At 38.3% G+C, this 22,912-nt stretch overlaps 2 protein-coding genes across 2 annotated transcripts; one reads left to right on the forward strand and one right to left on the reverse strand.

The window, feature by feature from the left end:
- Positions 1 to 2,071: 2,071 nt before the first annotated feature.
- LOC135200938 (Friend leukemia integration 1 transcription factor-like) lies at positions 2,072 to 7,625 on the forward strand. The gene is made up of 3 exons (XM_064229713.1): positions 2,072 to 3,619; positions 5,757 to 5,861; positions 6,119 to 7,625. The coding sequence occupies exons 1-3, from the start codon at positions 2,878 to 2,880 to the stop codon at positions 6,766 to 6,768; spliced, it is 1,497 nt and encodes a 498-aa protein (XP_064085783.1). The 5' UTR covers positions 2,072 to 2,877; the 3' UTR covers positions 6,769 to 7,625.
- A 13,791-nt stretch (positions 7,626 to 21,416) lies between these two features.
- LOC135200631 (ice-structuring glycoprotein-like) lies at positions 21,417 to 21,737 on the reverse strand. Its single transcript, XM_064229241.1, has one exon. The coding sequence runs from the start codon at positions 21,735 to 21,737 to the stop codon at positions 21,417 to 21,419; it is 321 nt and encodes a 106-aa protein (XP_064085311.1).
- Positions 21,738 to 22,912: the final 1,175 nt, after the last annotated feature.

Here is a 22,912-nt window from a genome sequence, read left to right on the forward strand (position 1 = left end):
TGATCGCTAATGAAATTTTTTTCTTTTTTCTATTTTATTTTCCCGTTCTTCTACAATATTGTTTTGGGACCGGAAGTGGATGGATTTGGGACAGCGTCTGCGGTTGGACCCGTAGACACGCGCCCCCAAGTGTCGTATATATTCCGCTACCTGTCGGTACCCTATAATGATGATGAGACCAGTTTATTTATGTAAATAAAATATATCATACATACCATAATATATATATATATATATTATATATATATACACCATATATATATATTATATATAATCACACACTATATATTATATACTTTACCATACATATATATATATATATTATATATATATATATATATATATATATATATATAAACATATTAAAAAAATAAACATATATATAACTATATATATATATATATACTAAACCATTATATATAAATATATATATATAATATATATATATATATATATGTATATATATATATATTAATATATATATATATATATAATATATATATATATATATATATATATATATAGAGGAGAGAGAGAGAGAAGAGAGAGAGAGAGAGAGAGAGAGAGAGAGAATAGCTTACCATTACATCATCCCCAAATAACGGTATCACATAGAAAAAAAAATTTTTCTCTCACTGTATTTCCCTGCCATACGACCAACATACGCCCCCCTCCCCCTCCCTTTAAAAAATGCATTGACCAAGCCCACCGTCTCCGAGTATTCCCCTCATCCAGGTTTCCCCTGCACTCCTACGACGTCCTCTGTCCCGAGGAAGGTCCTGCCTGAGCAACCGGTTACGTCCTGCGCTAACTGACCCCGATCCTTCACCACAAGTTCCTTTCTGTGCTTTCCTGTATCCTTATATGGAGAAGGAATAACTAGATATGATGGATCCTTGTCCATGTCTTTTGTCTAGTTCTAATTTTCCCACAATGTGCCCATTACTAATCAGTTGCTTCTAAATAAAAAGAAATAAGTCGAAAGTTAAGTACATATCCTTTCACTTTTTTCATTCAGAGGTTGGTAAAGGTAGTTTTTATTTTGGCCTTTGTTTATCGATTTAATTCATTGTCTAATTTTAAAACTGTGGGTATTAGCAATGCAGATTGTCGTGGGTATTCAAAACTATGGGAAAATGACTTGGAATTCTGCTGTGGGATAATCACTTTATGTGGTTCACTTCGGGAAAGCTAATTCAATAGATCTTGATATGTAATATATATATTATAATATATATATATATATATATATCTATATATACATACAGATATATTCATATATGTACATAAATACACACTTACATATATGTGTGCATATATATATATATAATATATATATATATATATATATATATATATATGTGTGTGTGTGTGTGTGTGTGTGTGTGTGTGCATATATAGATATATATATAGAGAGAAAGTAAGGCTTCAATACTGCAATTATAATAATGTCAAAAGCATCAAATTGGTCTTTTACAAACTATAACAAAACATGTCAGTACTACCTAATTACTATAATATACACCACGGTAAAATGCACTAACTCTGCAACAGACTTGCAACGTCACCATTACATCGTGGGTTGCAAGTTGCAACGTTCAACACCCATCATGCCCTACTACTGGTCAGGCCGGTTCCGGTAGGTCAGCAGACATGCCCCAACACGTACTAGTACCATCCTTTGGGGGTGTCCTTCGTCAAAGCAGAAATTCCCAAATGGAAAAAGGTCAATAAAGATATTGACTGGGTTTAACCATCGCGTCTAATTCCCGAAACGATTCGACGTCGTATTCCGATTAGTCGTATAACTAGACGTCGCGATCAACACGCGCGCGAATTTACAGTGTATCTTGTTTATCTTGTTTTCGAGAATCTTATCCCACCCTCTTCCTCCTCCTCCTCCTCCTCTCCCCTCCTACTACGGTCTACCTGACGTACCACGTGCAGCCGCGGTCCAACCAACCAACAGAAATTTTCGCGAATTGCGCAACGTACGTTAACTAATGGGCCCCAGCTTATTCGATGATACCTGGCGTATATAAGGTGTAGCGCACTGGGCTCAGACGCTCAGATCCACTCGCAGCTGCGTCGACGACGGAGCTACCAACACAGCGCTCTCACTGACTGCCTCAGCCAAGAGAATACGAGCGAGCTCAAGAGAGATAGAGATATTTCTATCATCAGCCCTGCGAGAGAGATATATAGAAAAAGATATATTTCAGCACGCTTTTATAGTGAATCTGTTAAATCTTGTGCACGTATACTTTTATATTTTGATATCGTCTACATTGGGAACTTTGCTTTTATATACATTCAAGAATCATCGACAGTGATTTTTTTTTATTGCGTTCAAGCTCGATCGGGAACTCTGACGATTTTTATCGTCAGGATAGAAGAGTTGAGAAAGACGCCAGAAGCTTTATTATAGCTAGAACAAACTCGGTTGAAGGGAATTCAACCACAGAAGTAGTAACCAGCGATTCCCAGTAACGTGTGTGAGTCAGCGGAGAGAGAGAGTGTGAGTCACAACACTCACTCGGGCAACTTGGGAGTGAGCAACCACCCTCCCGTCAAGTCGGTCAGCCACTCACTACCTCGTCTGCGTCGGTGCAACACCGCGGCTCTCACAGTCTCGCAGTAGTAGTAGTAGTAATACTAGACCCCGTCCCATCACCTATATAACCGCTCCTCCTCCTCCTCCTCTGCCTGACCGAGTGAGATAGAGAGAGAGTCAAGACGGCTCGTTTATGAGTTGAACCAGAACCAGGAGAAGAAGAAGAGACCACCAGCCAACCCCGACCCAACCCTTTTTCCGTAACCTTTCCGGACATTGCGAGCATAGTGAAAGAGAGAGAGAGAGACTGCATGTGAGCAGGCATGGCTTGGAGTGCAGACACCACCTTCCTGGACCTTCATTCGCTGGTCACCCCAGGTCTTGACAAGTCGTTCAGTCCGCAGACGTTTAGCGGGCGACGCCAGTCACCACAGCCTTCCCCCCATCTACACCTACACCCCCAGCAGCAGCAGCAGCAACAGCAACAGCAGCAGCAGCAGCAATTTCTGCAACAGCAGCCCCACCACCAACAGACGCAGTATCAGATGTACGATACGCCCCACCAGGTGGCATACAACAAGTCCTTCCTGGACGTGCCCTCCTCCTTCGGCGGGGACTACGGCCACCCTTCGCCGGGAGCCGAGTCAGGCTACGGCAGCAGCAACTGCAGCGTTGGCCACCCCTCGCCCCTGAACCACCACCACAGCATGGAAGGGTCGCCCGCTCCCATGCGCGCGCCCTCCCGCACGTCCCCGCCCGCGCTCGACACAGACATCGAAACCAGCTTCATCACCTCGGCGACGAACACGCTCAACAACTACGGCGCCACCGGCTACGCCGCCTTCGACAGCCAGAACAACATCTACGACGCCCTGAACACCAGCTACGACACCGTGTACACGGAGCCGTCCTTCGACAGTAGCTTCGGGTCTCCGGCCACCCTGTGCCCTTCGCCCTACGTCGACAGCACCTGTGATTCCCCCTACAGCGTCTCGGCTTCCAGCACTTACGAGACCCTGCAGCCGCTACCTGACGAAGAGCAGAAACAACTCTGTGTCCCTTCCGGTAAGTGTGTGTGTGAACCACCAGTCACAAAATTTCTGTCATTCTAGATTTGTTTCTAAGCTTATCAGCATTGATTGCTTCTATCAGTGGCTAGAAATATGCATTTTTGATTGCATAATGTTCAGTGTTCGTGATGTTAGTTAGCTACCAGGAACAAGTTTTCTTCTCATTTTTCTCAATATTGGAAAGACGAGAATTGGGTGACTGAATTTAGACAAATTATAATTAATATATTTTCTTGGTAATTTTGCATGTCATCTAGAATTGACAATATTCAACCCTGCAGGGAAAGTAATCTATATCTTTCAACCCATTTAAGACGTCTTACAAAAATTGAGACTTGGTTTTCCCATCATTGTGATTCGAGTTTTCCTCAATTAACGTTTCCAGTTAATTTCTAGTTATTTTTGTGCATTACGAAATAGCTGTCAAGAAATTTGTCCTAAGAGTCAGTTACATAAAGATTACTTCCCTTGCAAGATTTGTCAGATCTTACGTCACTCGTTAATTCACACTTGACTTTAGGAAAAGTCTAACAGTACCGTAATATAAAAAAGGAAGAAGTCCATGAATAATGCAGTAAGACAGTGATAGCGTCTAGTTTGTCTTTTGTTTGTTTTTTTTTTCTTTCTTCTTCCACTTAACCAATTGTGAGTGTAGGTCAGCCAGCCATTCATTTTTGAGGAGTGGCTGCCCGCAGGCGCGTCTTTTTTTCTCTTTTTTTATTTTTATTCTTAATTATCTTTCTCTTTCCACTCCCATCTTTTTTTTTTTTTATCCTCGTGACTGACGTCTATGATGTTCGTTCTTGTGTCAACTTTCTAAAAAGAGTCTTTGTAACTTTTGCTTTGAAGCGGTTCGTACTTTTGAGTTAGTATCCAAGGACATTCACTCTCTGAAGAGGAATCCAGTAATGACATAAACGAGTGTATTTCGTCATAGGAGGAGACCGGCTAAGGTGCTATGTAGGGGATTCCCGAAGAGAGCGGAAATGAGCCGGAAAAACAAGCCCACTGGGCGTCTGTTTGAAAAGCGATTCCTGCATTTCGCCCAATAATGCTGTGAACGACGACGCCTTGTCGTATCTCAACTTCGCCCACCCTAACCCCTCTCTTTTCCTCCTCCCCCTCTTCCTCCTCCTCCTCCTCCTCCTCCTCCTTCCATTCATCCCCTTAACCCACTTGGCACTGATAAGGCCAATGACTGATTCTTAGAAAAGCAGATAAGAGCGGCGGGCCCACGCATGACTTTCTTCTTTTGTTTTTCCACCCTTCTCCTTCTTCTTCTCGCTCAGCAAGAACCTCCTTCTTACCGGGAATCGTCCCATTCTGTCGCACAGGCAGTTCAAGGTCTCTCAGAAGATCCCCTAGAGGTACTCTTATCAGAAGTATTATATAGACTCGCTCCGAGATCAAAAGAAACTTTTGAAGAGCTTTCTCTATCATCGTACTTTCTTCTTAGAAAGTTGATGACAGACGCGCACTGCAAGGGGAAGTTGAGAGAGATGCACGGAGATGCACGAACGAAGATGTACGAACGCGTCCTCGTACGCACAAAGCGAAATAAATAAAAACAGTGGAACTCTGCCAGATACGAGAGCGACGTTGGAGCTTGAATGTGCCAAGTTTGTTCATCTGTACGTCTGTGTGTTTGGATTTTCCTCTCTCGGTATAATGACCTCACCCGCCTAATGCATCACTTGAAATAGACGTCATAACATCATAACGAACGTATCTGAAAGGGGGTGGGTGGAGGGGAGGGAGGGAAGACTTCGTGACTTCGTTTCGAGCAACCGAGAAAAATCACTTCGAATGAAAGTTAGTGATGTCATGTCAGGTTCCCTACATTAAAAGATTACGTAGCGAATACTTAGAACCAGGTATAAGCACGGGACCGATTATAGAGTAAATGCCGGTGGTGTACTTCCCAGCTCTCTCTCTCTCTCTCTCTCTCTCTCTCTCTCTCTCTCTCTCTCTCATTTCTGATAACTGTGCCTGACGGGTGCCAAGCCACGTACGTGATAGTTTCTCTTAGTTTTCATTCGCTAGTCTTAATTCAAGTGTATATTGTAAGGTCTCCTAACTTCTCCATTTTTAAAGACACCTGTAACTTAATCATTTTCTCTCTCTCTCTGCAGATCCCCGCGTATGGACAGCACAGGACATTAAGTCCTGGATTTCGTGGGCCAAAAAGGAATTCGATTTGCCCCCTGCACTCAACTCTGGTCTCCTTCCGAATTCAGGTAAGATTCCCGAAATTAGGTTCATGGTCACAGCCACTCCTTTTGGTGGTATAAATGTTAATTACTGCTTGCGCAATCAATGTAAGAGTTGCATATATTTGTAAGTTTTCGCAGCACGTTTTTTGTAACATTTTCTCGTCAATGAGGTCTGTTCATTGTTAAAACCTCTCGTTTATCAGCTTATCAGCTTATCGTTCCTGTGACAGGAGAGGAACCCGGCAATAATAACACGTTTCTTCTTCTTCTTCTCCTTACAGGATGCGAATTGTGCAGCCTGACCAGACGCGGAATCCAGAAGAAGGTCGGCAACAAGACCGGCCACGTCCTGGCCCAGCATCTCGACTACATGCTAGGATGCCACGGCATGGCACTCCCCAAGGACGAGTTCGAAGACACCTACGACCTGAACGACAAACAGGACGACCAGATCGAGGGCGACCCCTACGAAATCCTGGGGCCCCTCTGCCGCAAACTGGCCACCCAGGGCTCGGGCCAGATCCAGCTGTGGCAGTTCCTCCTGGAATTGCTGTCGGAGTCCGCCAACGCCGCGGTCATCACCTGGGAGGGCACCGCCGGCGAGTTCAAGATCCTGGAGCCCGACGAGGTTGCCAGGAGGTGGGGCGACAGGAAGTCAAAGCCCAACATGAACTACGACAAGCTGTCCCGCGCCCTCCGCTACTACTACGACCGCAACCTCATGACCAAGGTCCACGGCAAGAGGTACGCCTACAGGTTCGACTTCAGGGCGCTCGAGCAGCTGCAGCAGACCCAACAGAGCGACTCCCAGTCGCGTCCTCAGCCGGATCTGGCCCTCCTCAGCGCCGCCCTCAGCTCCGCGTCGGTGTCCTCGCCCTCTCCGTACTGGACCACCCCCGATTCAGGGACGCCGTCCCCTCGTCCTTGGTAGAAAGGAAAGGCTTCTTTCGAGCTAGGGGCGTCCTCTCCGTGAAGGAGAGAAGGGATCCTATAAACTCGAGCTATGAAAGTCGATACAAACACAAAAGGAGGTTCAAATCTCAGGTGACATGGGTACTCGCGGCCCAGGGATAGATGGGCTTCGATCGGGCATTGCCACGACGACATGTAGGAGATGAAATCTCCGCTTGACCTTTTTTTATTCCTAACTCCTCGAAGGAGGTACTGAACTCCCCTATCAAGACGTAAAATCAAGAAGATCGAAGTCCCCAAAACCCGCACGCGAACTTGACGCAAGTGATATCTTTGGCCTTAAACGTCTAATAATAATTTAATATTTTTTAGTCATTTTTTTAAATATGTATTTTTGTCTATAGACTTCGTGCCTCGCATTCTCATCCCATAGAATGAAATTCTCTTAATTCTTGCGATTCTCTTAAATCATCACTGCGACGCTGGCGTCTGTGTATGTGTATATGCGCCCACTCCCTTTTCCCCCAGCCCCGCCCCCTCAAAAGGCGGGGGGGCGGGATTTGGGTGGGGATGGGGAGGGGGCCCGTTTTGTGGTGTGGTGTTGGTGCGTCCAAAATGATCATCACTGATGTCATTGACGTCATGTTTGGCGTCTTCCATAACGTCATAAATGAAGTTTCTGTGATCTCTTTTGTTGTAATTTTTCATTTTGTCTTTTTGATCCGATCAAATGGTTGGACGTCGTGTTTTCGACTGTCTATCCAGGATCGTCATGTACAAACTTTTTTTTTTTGGTTTTGTATATAATTGTGATATATTTATATAAGAGTTTTTTAAGACTTTTTTTAGAAATACAATAAATCAATACATTTCACATGTCCTTGTTTTCCTTATCCAGCTTTTTGGAATTATGATAAAAATTGGGGTTTATGTCATGGAAATTGAATAATGAATTATATAATGAAAATTGAATTATGAATTATGTCATGGAAATTGAATAATGAATTATGTCATGGAAATTGAATAATGAATTATGTCATGGAAATTGAATTATGAATTATGTCATGGAAATTGAATAATGAATTATATCATGACAACTGGATGATGAGAGACTAAATGAAGAGTCTCATGTTATGGAAAATGAATAATGAATTATGTCATGACAACTAAATGATGAAGTATGTCTAGAGACTGAATAAAGAGTTATGTCATGGAAATTGAATAATGAATCATGTCATGACAACTGAATGATGAGTTATGTCTTAAAGACTGAATGAAGAGCTATGTCCTAGAAGCTGAAGGATGTATTATGTCATAAAGATTGAACGATGAATAATGTCATAGGGTCTGAACGATGGGTTATGTCATAGAAATTGAGTGCTGAAATATATTACGGAGGCTGATTGATGAATTATGTGCCATAGATGTTGACTGATGAACACGATGACCGAGAAACTTATTAACTGGTAAACTGGAAGTCCAGTTAACTCGAAAACTGGAAGTCCAATTGTTAAAATAGGCAATGTTTCGTAATATAACAGAGAATGCTAACATTGGTATTAAAAACAAATTTTTCTATGTTAAAAAATTGGTAAAGTAAGCCCGTACATGTATTACGTGTGTGTGTGTGTATTACGAATAACAATAATAATATTATTATTATTATCATTGTAATTGTTCTTAGCACAAAGTCCCTAACACATTAAGGATAGCAGTTCATCCTATACTGAACCTTGTGTTAACTTTGTACCAGTCAGTGGGTACAGCCGGGTACATGAGTCAGCATTACAGGATGGAATTCAGCATATTTCTGTAGCTACTGGATGGAAAATTCAGCATATGTCTGTAGTTACAGGATGGAAAATTCAGCTTTTTTTTTCCTGTAGTTACAGGATGGAAAATTCAGCAATTTTTTGTAGTCTGTAGTTACAGGATGGAAAATTCAGCATCTTTTCTGTAGTTACAGGACGACAAATTCAGTAAAAGTAATCAATTTTTTAAAGAATTTTATTAACCTTAAAGGGCAATTTGAAATTACACAAAGTAATAATGACAATAATATACCTTATTTGCATCATTACAGATGATGATGATAGTATGAAAAACGCTTTTAATGACGATAGTAATTGGGATATACACTCTTCTGGTCTGGGCTATAAACGAGCATTAAGTTACCTCTCTCTCTCTCTCTCTCTCTCTCTCTCTCTCTCTCTCTCTCTCTCTCTCTCATTAGCCTTTTCATTATTAAAAAAAGTGATAACGTCTCTTCCTCTCTCTTTCTCTCTCTCATTAGCCTTTTCATCAATAAAAAAGTGATAACGTCTATCTCTCTCTCTCTCTCTTCTCTCTCTCTCTCTCATATTAGCCTTTTCATCAATAAAAAAAGTGATAACGTCTCTCTCTCTCTCTCTCTCTCTCTCTCTCTCATCTATTAGCCTTTTCATCATAAAAAAAATTAGCCTATCAAATAAAAAAAAGTGATAACGTCTCTCTCTCTCTCTCTCTCTCTCTCTCTCTCTCTCTCTCTCTCTCATATTAGCCTTTTCATCAATAAAAAAGTGATAACATCTCTCTCTCTCTTTCTCTCCCCGTCTCAGACAACGTCTCTCTCTCTCTCTCTCTCTCTCTCTCTCTCTCTCTTTCTCTCCCCGTCTCAGACACATCTCTTCTTCTTCTTCTTCTTCTTCTTCTTCTTCCCTTTTGTCAACGACTATCCTTAGATTCCACTTCACGTATCCGTCCTTAGTCGCTCCCTATTTTCGTGCATGGGCTCTTTGTCTCAAACAGCTTTTCTCGAGAGAGACTGTCTGCATACTTCAAGTGCGCATACCTCGCGATGTCTGCCTGATCTGCTATGCTTATAGTCACGCCCGTGGCCGAAAACACCTTAATTTTCGGTTGATTTAATTGTTAAACTTCTCTATTCATATGGAAGCTTCCTAAAGTAGTTTGAGTATTAGGTAATTCACCCATATTCTTCCATTTGTTTTTGGGTATCAGTTTTCGTTAATAGAAAAGTAAAACGGAATTTCAGTCACTAAATGCCTTAATTATCGGTTAGTTTATTTTTAGCCCCTTCTTTGACAGAAAAGTAAAAGGAACTTCATCCTTGTATTGATTGTTTGGGTATCTTTTCTGACCGCCTTCTTTTAATTTTCAGTTTCGAATTGTGGAGACTCTATTTTCCAAAAGGTTCGCTTTAGGTCCGTGAGAATCCGGACTTGTATGAAAAAACCCAAAATTTTTCCTTGAGAATTTCATGTCATTCATGACGATTATCTGGAAAGTTTCTCATGTTTTTTTTTTCTCTTTTGTTTTTTGTGTTCTGGTTGTTTATTCACTTTATTCGTTGTTTCTTTATCGACTCTATCTATTGCTTATTTATTCACTTGATTCGTTGTTTCTTTATCGACTCTATCTATTGTTTATTTATTCACTTTTATTTATTATTTATTTATTGACTCTATCTGTTATCTATTTATTCACTTTATTTATTTTTTATTTATCGACTCTATCTATTGTTTATTTATTCACTTTATTTATTATTAATTTATCGACTCTATCTATTGTTTATGTATTCACTTTACCTATCATGTATTGTTTACTTATTCACTTTATTTATTGTTAATCATTGACTCTGTCTGTTGTTTATCTATTCACTTTATCTATTATCTATTACTTATTTATTCACTTTATTTATTGTTTCTTCATCGACTCTATCTGTTTTATTTATTCACTTTATTTGTTATTTATTTATCGACTCTACCTATTGTTTATTTATTCACTTTATCTATTATCTTTTGCTTATTTATTAGTTTTTTATTGTTTATTTATTCACTTTATCTAATATCTATTGTTTATTTATCGAATCTAACTGTTGTTTATTTATTCACTTTATCTATTATCTATTGTTTATTTATTCACTTTATTTATTGTTTATTTATTGTCTCTATCTATTATTTATTTATTCACTTTATCTATTATCTGTTGTTTATTCATTCATTTTATCTATTATCTGTTGTTTATTCATTCATTTTATCTATTATCTATTGTTTATTCATTCACTTTATTTATTGTCTATTTATTCACTATCTATTATTTATTTATTCACTTTATCTATTAGCTATTGTTTATTTATTCACTTTATTTATTGTTTACTTATTCACTTTATCTATCATCTATTGTTTATTTATTCACTTTATTTATTGTCTATTTATTCACTATCTATTGTTTATTTATCCACACTTATTTGCTATAATCCATTGGTCAAATACCTTCGTCGAGCAACTTGTGAATGGAGATACTATGACTGCTTATTTCCTCGAAATTCGAGTACTACATCTTTTTGGTTTGAGTGGAAGTGGTTCCAGATTTATGAATGGAGAAACTATAACTTTCTTAATCTTTAACGTATGGGTCGTTTTAAAGTTATGAATGGAGGTATTTTAAATGGTTTTTCCCTTTGAATTCGAGTACTACGTCTTTGTGGTTTTAGTGTAAGTTGTCCAAGATTTATGAATGAAATTACTGCGAAGATTATTTCCTCGTGGTAAAAGTCACGCATTCTAGAAGAGATACGTAGGCAGTACGTGTAGATTAGAAAAAAAACCTTGTTCTAAAGAAAAGCGATTATCGTCCAGTAATTATTAGTTAACATAGTCTTTTAATCAAGGTTTTTTTTTTAAACAAAATCTGTGTAACTGTAAATTTCTCCAAGGAAATAGGGAAGATTCTATCGTAGAATTCTTTCTGTACCGTATTGCAGTCACATTGCGATTGGTTTGCGAACGAAGCAACTCCGTTAGAATGAGTTAAATGAAAATAGTTGTTATTCAAAAATTAATGAGAGACCTTCATCTTCTAGTTGGCTGGGTACGAACCAGACCCCAATTAAGGAAGACACAATTGAAAAATATTGACTTTACAAATAAATGATATAATAGCATTGTAACCTCAAGGTTTTTAAGAATAAACATTATTGTAAAGATAATGTAATTTAGATGAGTATATTTCCTGACGATAGAAACTGTTATAGAGATGTTTAATTAAGAAATATACATAAAACTTTAACAGCCGTTATATGTATATATTGTTATACATCTTGCTTATATGCAAAGCTTTATGCGTTCCTGAATTTCTATACATTTAAGGATGTGTATGTATGTGAACACGCGCATAATACACACACACACACAGACATCCACACACACACACACACACATATATATATATATATATATATATATATATATATATATATATATACATATATGTTAATATATTTATTACCTTAATTCCAAATCGTACAAAATACAATAATAGCTTGATTCCTAATCGTTACCCTTACATGCCAAAGCTATCCTCCACCCATTACCCATTCCCCACCCATCCCCCCCTCCCCCAAACCCCCAGCACCTCGTTAGCAGACAATCCGCAACCACTTACAGAGAGAGAGAGGAGAGAGAGAGAGAGAGAGAGAGAGAGAGAGAGAGGCTAGTAATCTAAAAGAATCTCGACCCAATTCGAGGGCGTGAGACAATCTTTTAAGACAACATAATGCTTCCAAGATCAGTGTGCGGGCGGGGTGAGACTGGCCCCTCTCCCTGATTGTCAGGGCTATTATAAGGCGATATCACTCAAAAAGAATGTTGCAGGAATGCGACACCAAGGAATGGCCCGTCTTTTCCTTAGGTTTCCTGAATAGTCGACTTCGATTAAGAGACAGGGAAGAGAGGACAGTCCCTTTTGCATACCTGGAATGCAACCTGACGAGTGTTATGTTTACCTAAATATGCGGTGACTCCGAGTTTATATTCAGGTTGTAGCTTTTTGACTTTTGGGTAATTATGCGGCTTGGTGGATTGATGCGTTCGATAATTGGACGAGGAAAGACACCGCTGGATTCTTCAGAATAATTCATCTCAAGGGAAGACGATGCCTGGATGCCTCAGAATAACTTTTCTGAAGGGAAGGATGCCTCAGAATAATTTCTCTCAAGAGAAGGATGCCTCAATAATTTTTCTGAAGGGAAGGATGCCTCAGAATAATTTCTCTCAAGGGGGGAAGGATGCCTCAGAATAATTTATCTCAAGGGAAGGATGCCTCAGAATAATTTCTGTCAGGGGAAGACGACGCCTCTGTTATAATTCCTCGGACATGGATGACTCAGAATAATTGCTATCAAGGGAAGACGATGCCTGGATACCTCAGAATCATTCCTCGGAAGGGAAGACGATGCCTGGATGCCTCAGAATAATTTCTTCTGGATTTAGACGACAATTCCATCTGTCATCATTATTTGCCGAATCGAGTTCACGGTTAGGACCCTTCGATTCCAAGCGCTTGGCGCGAAGTCGTATGTTGCTCAAGCATAATCTTTCAATTTGTCTTCAAGGGAGTATCATGAGCTGGAACTGAAGTCACAACAAGCAAAACAAACTGCTTTCTCGTCTGAAAAAAAAATGGTTTCATCTGAAGAACCAGGCTACGCGCAGACTCTGCAATCAGCGGGCAGTCCCACCGTGCCTGCAAGTATATGTCTATACTGGGCATGCACGATCAAAGCAACAGACTCCATTTCTCACGCTTCAGTAGCCGACGGAATCTCATGAATAAAGGAAAGCCCCCAAGACACCTTGCACTAACATGACTCGAACGAATTATACCCCAGGAGGAAAGAGAGAGAGAGAAAAAAAATCAGGAGTGGCCACCGCAGAAGACAAGGGTCTCCTCTTCAGCAGGCAGCCTCGCCCAAATTCTCTCGCTCTCTCTCTCTCTCTCTCTCTCTCTCTCTCTCTCTCTCTCTCCCTGCCTGACCTGACTATAATGATACCGGTAATGACAGCTGGCGGGAAAAATGGGTCCTCTCGAGACCTGCCTCCTCTTTTGTGAAGTTTTACGGCCCTCGTGGCTGAGATAACACGTTCGACAGCATTTTGCCATCGAGGCATGCGCTGCGGGTTGGAGCTTCCAGACGGCGTTTGTTTTAGATGGGATGATTGTCTGCCAAACGCGATACGCTAGATATAGTCTTACCGTAGAGGCATGCGCTGCAGTTACAGCATCCGGAAACCATTCAGAATATGTTTTGTTTGAATTATTGCCTCATTCTTCAGACGGTAATATACGCTGGACACTATTTAACCAATAAAGGCATGCACTATACCATCCAGAGAGCCTTTAACGTTTGCTTTATTGGAGATATTGTTCAATTCTTCAGGCATTAACACATTACAATCTATATCACCATAGAAAGGTGCGCTATAGGTTATAGGATCCAAACAATGTTGTTTTATTGGGGATATTGTTTCATTCGTCTGGCGATAGCATATTAACATCTTTTAGCCTCAGGGGCAATGCCCTACAGCTTATAGCATCAGGAGAACCATCAGCATATGTTTTATTGGGGGGATATTATTCCATTCTTCAGAGAGTTAACACGTTCAACACCATTCCACCACAATGGCGAGCGGTATATGTTATAGCAACTAAACATTTTGTTTTATTGGAGGGTTGGGTAGGGGCATTGTGTCCTTCTCTGAGACTGCCAGACATCTTGAAAGCCTTGCCCACTCAGCGGGTCAATGGGAGCCATAAAATTTCGGGCATTAACTTGGCTGTTAGGAGGTTAATTACACGTTGCAAAGGCCTGCCATAAACCGCTTGTTTGAATATGATCAGATGATCTGTCATTATATCAACTTCTTTTTTTTTTTTTTAGTTTTTCCTATTTTGTGGGACAAGAGGCGTTTCCGTCTTTTGTTAACTTATTCCCAGAGGTTTTTCTTTACCGTCTAAATTGTCAGTGGTTTTCTTCTGAGAACCTCTAAACGAATGTTTATTCACCTTGTTGAATAACAATGATGCCTGATTTGCAGGAACGATGGCGGTAAAATTGTATTATTGTGTGATGGAAAATTACCATTTGCAGAAGATTACTATTTTGAGGAGTTAAATTCTGTACGTGGGTGTCATCATTTCATTCATTTATTCAGGATGAATGCCGACGCTCGATTGGCAAATTGTGCAAAAATTTATATAAATTTTTTTAAACATCTTATGTCCTATTTTCAGGCGATTTTTAAAATAAATTTTGAACAAAAATCATCGAAAAGAGGGCAAAGCTGTAAAAAATATTGTATTCAAATTAAATTCTTTTTTAAACTGCTTTTAATTTTCATTTCGTTGCCCTATTTTTAGCCAGTTTTCTGAATGATTTTTTAAACAAAAATCATGCATCAAAAATAGGAAAAAAACTCATAAATATTATACAAAAATTAAAATACAAAGACATATGTTAAATAATTGCTTAATTTGCAGGTTAGACGATGGCGGTAAAATTGTATTATTGTGAAATGGAAAATTACCATTTGCAGAAGATTACTGTTTTGAGGAGTTAAATTCTGTACGTAGTGATGTATTGTATAACTTGCTCCATTGCAAAATCATCAACGTACTTATTGGACGCTGTTCTTTTATTCATATAAAGGTAATCTGTAATTTATTTGTAATACAAATAGTCCATCTGTTTTCACAATTTCTTCAAAGGCACATTTGCTATTATTATTATTTCTATTTTTATTATTATTATTAGTAGTAGTATTATTGTTGTTGTTGTTGTTGTTGTTGTTGTTCTAAAGGGTCCACTATAATTTATTACTATTATTATTATTATTATTATTATTATTATTATTATTATTATTATTATTAAGGGAGTAGACCTCTTGTAACCATGTTTATTTTAGCAGATCATATCATTATTATTATTATTATATTATTATTATTATTATTATTATTATTATTATTATTATTATTATTATCATTATTATTATTTTATTATTATATTATTATTATTATTTTATTATTATTATTATTATTATTATTAAAGGATTAGACCCTCTTGTAAGTATGTTCCTTTTAACATACCTTATTATTATTATTATTATCATTATTATTATTATTATTATTGTTATTATTATTATTATTATTATTATTATTATTATTATTATTATTATTATTATAAAAAAGATGAACCTTATTCATATCGAATAAATTCAAGCTTCCAAAGAATACGGTAATAAGCAACACAGAAAGAGAAGAAGAAATCAGCTATTAGAAAATAAAAATAGACAGGCTAACAAATGACCAAATAAATAGATGGAAATCTTAAGAAAAAAAAAAGGCAGAATTTCATTGCTTCCTCTGTCAAAGCGCCTCGTCTCCTGCGCGCCTGCGCAGAGCGGCCCTATACGAGGAAAAACTGGGAAAAGTAGTATAAGGTTGTAGTTACGTCTCGTTTCGTCTGGTTCTCGTAACATTTTTTTTCTTTCGTTCGTTACGTAATCCTGTTCCGTTTTGCGGGATGGGAAACCCGCTGTTTAGGTTTCCGACATTTTTTTTTTTTTTTTTTTTTTAGCAAAATCGTCAGATGTTTGTGTTCGTCTGGACAAACTCCCAACGTTCAAGCGAACGTGTAATGCATTAATACCCTAATGTTATTCCCATTGATTTTGATACATTTTGATCTGTTTATCAATTTATCATTTGTCCTTTCTTTTAATAAGTTATATCTCTTCTTTCTGTATTTTCTTTTACATTCTCTTACTTTGTATAATGGGCGCCGTATTCTCTTGAATCTTGAATTTCAAGTCAGTGGCCCCTTTGGTGAAGGGCTTGTTCCATATGAATAGAGTTCATCTTCTAAATAATAATAATAATAATAATAATAATAATAATAATAATAAAATAATAATAATAATAATAATAATAATAATAACAATAATAATAATAATAATAATAATAATAATAATAATAATAATAATAATAATAATAATAATAATAATAATAATAATTCGGAGGTATTGCCCGTCTGTCTGTAAAATAAAGATAGATATTTCAGTTTTTAGTTCATGCTTCTCGAGACAGCGTAGGAGAGAGAGAGAGAGAGAGAGAGAGAGAGAGAGAGAGAGGAATGAGGCCAAGGTTGGGAGAGACATCACAAAAAAAACACACACACACACACACACACACAAGAAAAAGTTGATTTTCTAAAACGAGAAATTGATATATATGCTTGTCACCATCCAATCACCAAAATGCAGGACGCGAGATGCAGGCTATACGAGAAGTAAAGTTGCTGGCCGTGATGTGTAAGGGACGTCTAGATCAGGAAAAGTTCCAAATTGATGCGCAAGAGGAATGACTGATCTTTCGTTGAGCTGATGGGCAGAATCCCTTATTCTTTTAGGCAGCCTAAGAACACCTGTTAGACCACCTCTTCTCTCAGTATAAAGAAGAGAGAGAGGAGAGAGAGAGAGAGAGAGAGAGAGAGAGGAATGGGACCAAATGGGGATAGACAGCAACTCAAAAACTAAAAGGAAGTTGATTCTTTCCGCAGCATAGCTGAGAGAGAGAGAGAGAGAGAGAGAGAGAGAGAGAGGAATGAGGCCAAGGATAGGGAAGGCAGCAAAGTTCATGTGGCGTCACCAGAAACTGTTAGACCTGTTACGACCAAATCACAAAAAAAAAAAAAAAAAAAAAAAAAAAAAAGAATGCAGGACCCCAGCATCAGGCTAAGCGAGAAACTTAACTCTACGAATATAGATATCAAAAGGTATTGTTTATCTTCAGAGCGACTTCAGTCAGACTCAACACAGGAAACGACTTAATAGATACGTGAAGAAAAATACAGTCTCTCTCTCTCTCTCTCTCTCTCTCTGACCGGATGGCAGAGAATTGGGGAATTTTATAGACCGAGGAGAATACAATTTCATAGAATCTCTCTTTGATTTACGTAAAGACGGTTACGTATATGTAACGGTTAATTTTTTTCCGTGATGTAATCATTCGTTTTCCGAGTCTTCGACCCTTCTACGTGCTAAAAGTAACAAGGGGTCTGTTTATTGTTTACTTCTATTGTCTGTAAGTGTAAAAAAATTCCGAAGGACCTTCGAATATTGATCCGAAATTTGGCCTGACGGATGAGTCAAAGTTCGCGAGTCTCGCTAAGCAATGAAAGATAGATTTTACTATTAATTTTTTTTTACTCCTTTTTTTTTTAATCTAATCGTTATTCTAGTTTTATTGTTTATTTTGTGATTTTAAACTTCATTCTGACATCTCTGCCATTTCCTCTGGACTGTCATTTGTTTCGTCTCTATCTTTTTTTATTTTAAGTGAATTTTCCCATTTTTTTACATGACTAAACCACCTCTAGTATACTTTTCGGCTAGATTTTTTTTTTTATGCATCCATATTCTATATTGCTCCAAATTTTCTTTCGCTTACTCGGGGAGTAAGCCTACAAACTACCTTGTTGTTGTTGTTGTTCATGCTGTTGTTGTTCTAGCTTGGGGTGGGGTGGGGTGGGAGGCTTATAAAAGCCCTATGGAAGAGCCTAAAAAATCTGAAAAATGTGTTTCGCTTTGAGTTAAAGATACAGGAATTTTAGGATAGGATATTTATGACTTATGTATTGGAATGAAAATGTAAAAAATAAATAATAATGATAAATGTAAAGCCCACCTGAACGTATGTCAGTTTTTTAAATAATAATAATAATAATAATAATAATAATAATAATAATAATAATAATAATAATAATAATAATAATAATAATAATAATAATGTGTAAAGAGACTGTGAAAAGGCATTGTAACGCTAGGTCACCAGGTCAGACGGAGAGGTGTGTGTACTACTCTTAATTTCTGTATTATACTTTCACCTCTCTCTCTCTCTCTCTCTCTCTCTCTCTCTCTCTTTGTACCGACCGCTCTCCGTAACTACTTAATTGCACTTTCATCAATCTATTTGTTTATTGGTTCTTCCTCAAAAGCTTTCGATTAGTTTAGAAAAAAAAGGAACATGGCAATTTTATCTCCAAATAGAACATTTTTCTAGAGTGTTGACCTTTCCTTCTGAAATACAAAGATATGAAATTATAATATATATAATAATATATAAAATATAATATATAAAATAATATATAGAATATAATATATAAAACAATATATAAAATATATAAATGATATATATATATATATATATATATATATATATATATATATATTATATAAAATAATATATAAAATTCGAAGTGGTCATCGTAGTTATCACAATGACAGTCGCTTCCGATAGTATCTATAGATATATTAATTATAGAATTTTCTATTGCTTCAGTTTTGTGGATGTGTTTTCGCGTAGGTTAACTAAGGTACAATGAAACAGGAAGTTCTGATATTCAGTTCTTGGAATAGTTTCAAATCAATTAGAATCGTCCTACCCCTCATCTCTATTTATTTATTCATTTTGGTTATTTATTTATCTGTTTATCTATCAATTTATCTGTGTAAATATTTATGTACCTTATCTATTAAGTTATTTTGGTTATTTATTTATCTGTCTATCAGTTTCTGTCTATCTATTAGTTTCTCTGTATAAATATTCATTTATCTATTTAGTTATTATTTTGGTTATTTATTTATCTGTCTATCTATCAATTTATTTGTATAAATATTCATTTATCTATTTAGTTATTTTGGTTATTTATTTATCTACATCTATCAATTTATATGCATAAATGCTCTATTATTTATTTGTACAGTTATTTATCTGTGTAGTTATTTTGTGTATTTATTTATCTGTCTATCTATCCATTTATTTGTATAAACATTCATCTATCTATTTAGTTATTTTGGTTATTTATTTATCTGTCTATCTATCAATTTATTCGTATATATATTCTATTATTTATTTGCACAGTTATTTATCGATTTAGTTATTTTGTTTATTTATCTGTCTCTCTATCCATGTATTTGTAGAAATGTTCCTTTATCTATTTAGTTATTTTGTTTATTTATCTGTCTCTCTATCCATTTATTTGTATAAATATTCATCTATCTATTTAGTTATTTTGGTTATATATTTATCTGTCTATCTATCAATTCATTCGTATAAATACTCTATCATTTATTTGTACAGCCAGACAATCGGTCTAAGATCCTCATAATTGTCATTCCGTGTCCATTTCCAAGCCATTCCTATAGTCGTCATTTCCTTAGTCACACGGGACTCCATTTTGAAGGTTCCTCAACTGACTGAGAACGAATGTCTCTCATTTCAACCTGACGGTCTTCTAGATATTATCGTAAAAGCAGCTTACATCAATAAGAAGACCGCTGCTGCTATACTACGCCTTGCAGCCTGCAGTGAGGAAAAGGTACATTCGAAAGGCAGAAAATGAAAAAACAAAAATTGAACCACTGGCGCAGAACACATAGAGGTACAGCTCAAGGCCAATACGCCCCCTCCATTCAGACTTCGAGACAATAAAGATGTCCGAAGTCCAAGGACTTCTTTGTCCTTTTGGCGCGCGTTACTCAATTGCTTCGTCTCTCTCTCTCTCTCTCTCTATTCCTCCTTTTCGGTATCCAAGATAGATTGAAATCGACTTCCTTCTTCTCTGAGAAATTGGACAGTCTTCGTAGCTGTTAGGTATAACGCGCTGTTAGACGGGCTCAGGTTATTGTCAAAATCATAAATAATAATAATAATAATAATAATAATAATAATAATAATAATAATAATAATAATAATAATAATAATAATAATAATTACAGAGGTTGTTATCAAATACATTTGGAATGGTTGTAGATTTTGTCTATAGAGATGTTATTATCAAATACACTTGGAATCGCTGTAGATTTTGTCTATAGAGATGTTATTATCAAATACATTTAGAATCTGTAGATTTTGTCTATAGAGATGTAATTATGAAATACATTTGGAATTTTGTAGATTTTGTCTTTACAGAGATGTTATTATCAAATACATTTGGAATGGTTGTAGATTGGCTATACAAAAATTTTATAATCAAATACATTTGGAATTGTTGTAGATTGGCTATACAAAAAAGTTATTACCAAATACATTTGGAATTGTTGTAGACTGTTCAGTATACAGAAAGATTATTGTCAAAATCCTTTGGAATCGTTGTACAGATGGTCTGTACAGAAAAGTTATTTATATCAAAACCAGAATATCTGAATGCAAGTCTCGAGTGTGCTGTTATGATTGCCTTAAATTTGCATATTTCGAAAGCATTAGCAGAGACTGAGACGTCTGCATTGGTATATATTTCGTCACTTTGTGTCTGCGACTAGTAGATATTTGCTACAGTCACCGAAGTGACCTAGAAATGAGTTTGGCAAATCCGTTGACATAGAATGTACGTCTAGCACCTTTTCCCTAATTGCTGTCATCAAGCAGGCAGTGAATGAGAGGAGAGAGAGAGAGAGAGAGAGAGAGAGAGAGAGAGAGATTAAGTACGCATGCGCACAGTGTCCACTTCAAAATCCGTTTACAATAATAGCGCTGGAACTCCCCTCCCCCTCCTCCACCACTCCCCTTTCTCGAATATGAATGGTAATTTCCAAACCGGTTTGGCTAATCCATCAGGAAAGATCAATCAGCTAACCGCACACCACCGCACCCCCCCCCCCCCCCCCCGCCCCCTCTTTCCTGAAAGCCCTCGCCACAATAGACGCTCTCCTTCTTTCTTCTTATTTTTTTTTTTTTTTGGCGGCATTCCAACTATTTCACTCGCCATCTCTCTCGGACCACTGGAGACCCCCTTTTGTAAGCGCCACCGCGGCTCAACAAGCGACAATTTCAAATTGCAACAGCTTCTGCTGCAGCTTCGGCGTCGTAACAGCTGCCAGCAGCAACAGCGGTAGGAGTATTACAAGTGGCAACAGCAGCAGGAGAACCAGGAACTACCGCAGTAGCACTAGTAGCAATTGAAGCAGTAGTAATATTGGTAATAGTATTAGTGGTACTAGTGGCTACAGGAACAGCAGCAGCGCCAGCAACTACTGCAGTAGCACTAGTAGCAATTGAAGCAGTAGTACGAGTGGCAACAGCATTAGTGGCACTAGTGGCTACAGCAGCAGGAGGAGAACCAGGAACTACTGCAGTAGCACTAGTAGCCATTGAAGCAGTAGTACTAGTGGCTACAGCAGCAGCAGGAGCACCAGGAACTACTGCAGTAGCACTAGTAGCAATTGAAGCAGTAGTACTAGTGGTAATAGCATTGGTAGTACTAGTGGCAACGGCATTAGTGGTATACTAGTGGCTACAGGAGCAGGACCAGCAGCAGAAACCGCAACAGCATTAGTGGTACTAGTGGCTACAGCAGCAGCAGAAACAGCAGCAGAATTAGTAGTAATGGCAACAGCAGCAGTGTCAAAGGCGTAGAGGAAGTGAGAGTTGAAGAAGAAGAATAAGAAGAAGATGAAGAATCCGAAGGAAACCGAAGGCCGCTGGTGGCAGGCAGGAGGGGAAGGAGGAGGAGGAGGCGCCGCGCGCATTCCTGCACTTCCGGAGGCCGCCCACACCCAGCTTTGCACCGCCGCGGCGTCGCCTTCGCCCCTCAGCAGCAGCGTGGCATCGGATTTCTCCTCTTCTATACATTTCGACCCCCGCTGGGTGACGTCCTGGACAAAAACAAAGAGGCAATGGCGACGGCAAATGCGAAGCAGCGACCGTCAGGCATTCATTGGAGACTATATGGTACTAATTGATGAAGAACAAGGCGGTGGCGGCGATAAAGAACAGGATGTTGATACCCGAGAAGAACAAGTGCGCAAGCGAGAACACAAAAAGAAGAAGAAATGGAGGAGGAAGAGGAGGAGAAGGAGAAGAAGAAGAGATTCTTGTCACATGATCTTTTAGGCTATGCCCAGCAATCGCGAACCAAGGAACGCGGAGGAGCCGTTGATGAGACTAAAGTCTTCTGTAACGGTCCGAGCCGCCAGAACGCGAGATCAAGAAGAAGAAGTCAGACGACGAAAAAGTAAACAAAAGGAGAAGGAGGAGGAGGAGGAGGAAGTCCTCGGTCCATTTCCAAGAAGTAACTAAATATTACGGCAACTGCAACGAGACGATCTCTCGGAGCCAAACAAATAGATATAAAAAACGAAGGGGAAAAAAGGCTACCTGCCGACATGTCTTGCTCAGATCCAGATGCAAGGACACCCACCCACCATCGGAGCTCGAGAAAGAGAGGGGAGGAGGGATGACTAGGAAGGTGTAGGAGGTGGATAGATGGATGAGGATGGAAGGAGGAGGAGGAGGAGGATGCTAGGAGCAGGAGAAGGGGAGAGAAA

Source organism: Macrobrachium nipponense, chromosome 27 (genome assembly GCF_015104395.2).
Source record: "Macrobrachium nipponense isolate FS-2020 chromosome 27, ASM1510439v2, whole genome shotgun sequence".
Classification (NCBI taxonomy): Eukaryota; Metazoa; Arthropoda; class Malacostraca; order Decapoda; family Palaemonidae; genus Macrobrachium; species Macrobrachium nipponense.

Bases quoted from the DNA above. Each gene is read 5' to 3' on its own strand.
- LOC135200938 (XM_064229713.1), top strand. From the start codon at position 2,878: ATGGCTTGGAGTGCAGACACCACCTTCCTGGACCTTCATTCGCTGGTC. The intron at 3,620-5,756 runs GTAAGTGTGTGT...CTCTCTCTGCAG, and splicing joins ACAACTCTGTGTCCCTTCCG to ATCCCCGCGTATGGACAGCA. The intron at 5,862-6,118 runs GTAAGATTCCCG...TTCTCCTTACAG, and splicing joins TGGTCTCCTTCCGAATTCAG to GATGCGAATTGTGCAGCCTG.
- LOC135200631 (XM_064229241.1), bottom strand. From the start codon at position 21,737: ATGGCTACTAGTGCTACTGCAGTAGTTCCTGGTTCTCCTCCTGCTGCT.